The sequence below is a fragment of the Fukomys damarensis genome, unplaced genomic scaffold (assembly GCF_012274545.1).
Source record: "Fukomys damarensis isolate Sample0158 unplaced genomic scaffold, DMR_v1.0_HiC HiC_scaffold_19, whole genome shotgun sequence".
NCBI lineage: Eukaryota > Metazoa > Chordata > Mammalia > Rodentia > Bathyergidae > Fukomys > Fukomys damarensis.
This window is the reverse complement of record NW_022900931.1, coordinates 65447175-65449170: the sequence shown is the minus strand read 5'-3', so window position 1 is coordinate 65449170 and position 1996 is coordinate 65447175. Positions and strand designations below refer to the sequence as shown.

Below are 1996 nucleotides of genomic sequence, written 5' to 3'. Positions count from 1 at the left end.
AGCCTGCGCTGGGCACCCGGCGCGGAGGGGGGCGGGGAGCACTGGGCATGCGCTCTGCGGAGGCCTCCTGCCTCTTAACCCACTGCAGAGAAACCAAGAGGGTGGCCTAGGGCCCTTGCTGATCCCCGGGCCCATCCCGAGGTCCAGGGTTATCTGTGCCGCCGACCTTGGCCCTCCCTCTGGTCTGCAGAGCCCCTCCTCGCTACCCCATCTGATTAAAGCCCCCTTCGCCCCAGTACCCGAACCCTTCCCTCCCCGAGGAAGCCTCCCCAATATCGTAAAGCTATGACCATGCCCAGGAGCTGATCCCTGGCCTTCCTCCTCCCGCACCTAACCCTTAGGCCGAGTCCCTGCCCCTCAAGCTCCTCCCCTTCTCCTTTTCTCCTCTTCCCTTCTTGCGGCTTAGCCCTCCAAGCCCACCTTTCTTCACTTCCTGGCCCCAGACTTCCCGCTTTGTCCCACCTCTGCCCTGCGTTCCCCAGGCAAAGTCCTCATCCAGCCTGTTCCTCTTCTGGGCCCTCGACAGTGGCACTGACCCCACTAAGTGATGCCGGGTACTCCAGTAACCACTCAGACCTTCTTACCGCGTTCCGGGCCGCAGGCCAAGCCCTTTGTACACTCCCTCATTTGATCTTAAGGTTCAGGAAGCCTGACCTCTTTGCCCAAGCCTGGCACTTCAAAGGCTGGATTTAAACGTGGGCTTTCTTGCTCCTAACCACCTAGTGGCTCTTCCTGAGCGTTCCCCTTTCCTCAACTCCAAGCCGAGCCTGAGGCTTCTGAGGGGGTGTGTGGCCTTAGCCCCCGTGGCTCTCCTGAAGCTTGTCCCTCGAAGCTGGCCAGGAAGCCCCAGGACAGAACGGTGGAGCAAGGTGGCCTGGAAAGCAGAGAGCTGGTTCCCGAGAAGACAGGGCCCTTCCGCCCCCTCTGTGAGGCCCAGGTCCTCTGGGCTGCCTCTGTCCCTGCAGCACAGGACGCTGGATGTGGTGGAGCCAAGGGGCTGGGACACCTGGATCGCTCAGGGTCCGGCCTGGGAGGCTGGGAAGGGGATGTGAGAAGGGCCCCGCTTGATGTTGGGGACGCCGCGCCTCGGTCACCGTTCTCTCTCTCCCGTCCCGCCCGCAGTATGTGGCCTTCGCCTCGCTGTTCTTCATCCTCATCTCCATCACCACCTTCTGCCTGGAGACCCACGAGGGCTTCATCCACATCAGCAACAAGACTGTGACGCAGGCCTCCCCCATCCCCGGGGCCCCGCCGGAGAACATCACCAACGTGGAGGTGGAGACGGAGCCCTTCCTGACCTACGTGGAAGGCGTGTGCGTGGTCTGGTTCACCTTCGAGTTTCTCATGCGCATCACCTTCTGCCCGGACAAGGTGGAGTTTCTCAAGAGCAGCCTCAACATCATCGACTGCGTGGCCATCCTGCCCTTCTACCTGGAGGTGGGGCTCAGCGGCCTGTCCTCCAAGGCCGCCAAGGACGTGCTGGGCTTCCTGCGCGTCGTCCGCTTCGTGCGAATCCTGCGCATCTTCAAGCTGACCCGTCACTTCGTGGGGCTGCGGGTGCTGGGCCACACGCTCCGCGCCAGCACCAACGAGTTCCTGCTGCTCATCATCTTCCTGGCCCTGGGCGTGCTCATCTTTGCCACCATGATCTACTATGCCGAGCGCATTGGCGCCGACCCCGATGACATCCTGGGCTCCAACCACACCTACTTCAAGAACATCCCCATTGGCTTCTGGTGGGCTGTGGTCACCATGACGACCCTGGGCTATGGAGACATGTACCCCAAGACGTGGTCTGGGATGCTGGTCGGGGCGCTGTGCGCCCTGGCGGGGGTGCTGACCATCGCCATGCCTGTTCCTGTCATTGTCAACAATTTTGGCATGTACTATTCGCTGGCCATGGCCAAACAGAAGCTGCCTAAGAAGAAGAACAAGCACATCCCCCGGCCCCCCCAGCCTGGCTCGCCCAACTACTGCAAGCCCGACCCACCCCCGC

The 1996-nt window shown here is 62.1% G+C and overlaps 1 protein-coding gene across 1 annotated transcript in view; it reads left to right on the top strand.

The window, feature by feature from the left end:
* Positions 1-1996, top strand: part of Kcnc3 (potassium voltage-gated channel subfamily C member 3) — a gene marked incomplete at its 5' end in the record, with an annotated part of 11023 nt that overhangs the window by 2367 nt on the left and 6660 nt on the right. The window contains one exon of the mRNA XM_010640872.1: positions 1123-1994. Coding sequence (XP_010639174.1) covers positions 1123-1994 — 872 coding nt within the window. The remainder of the gene's footprint in view (positions 1-1122; positions 1995-1996) is intronic.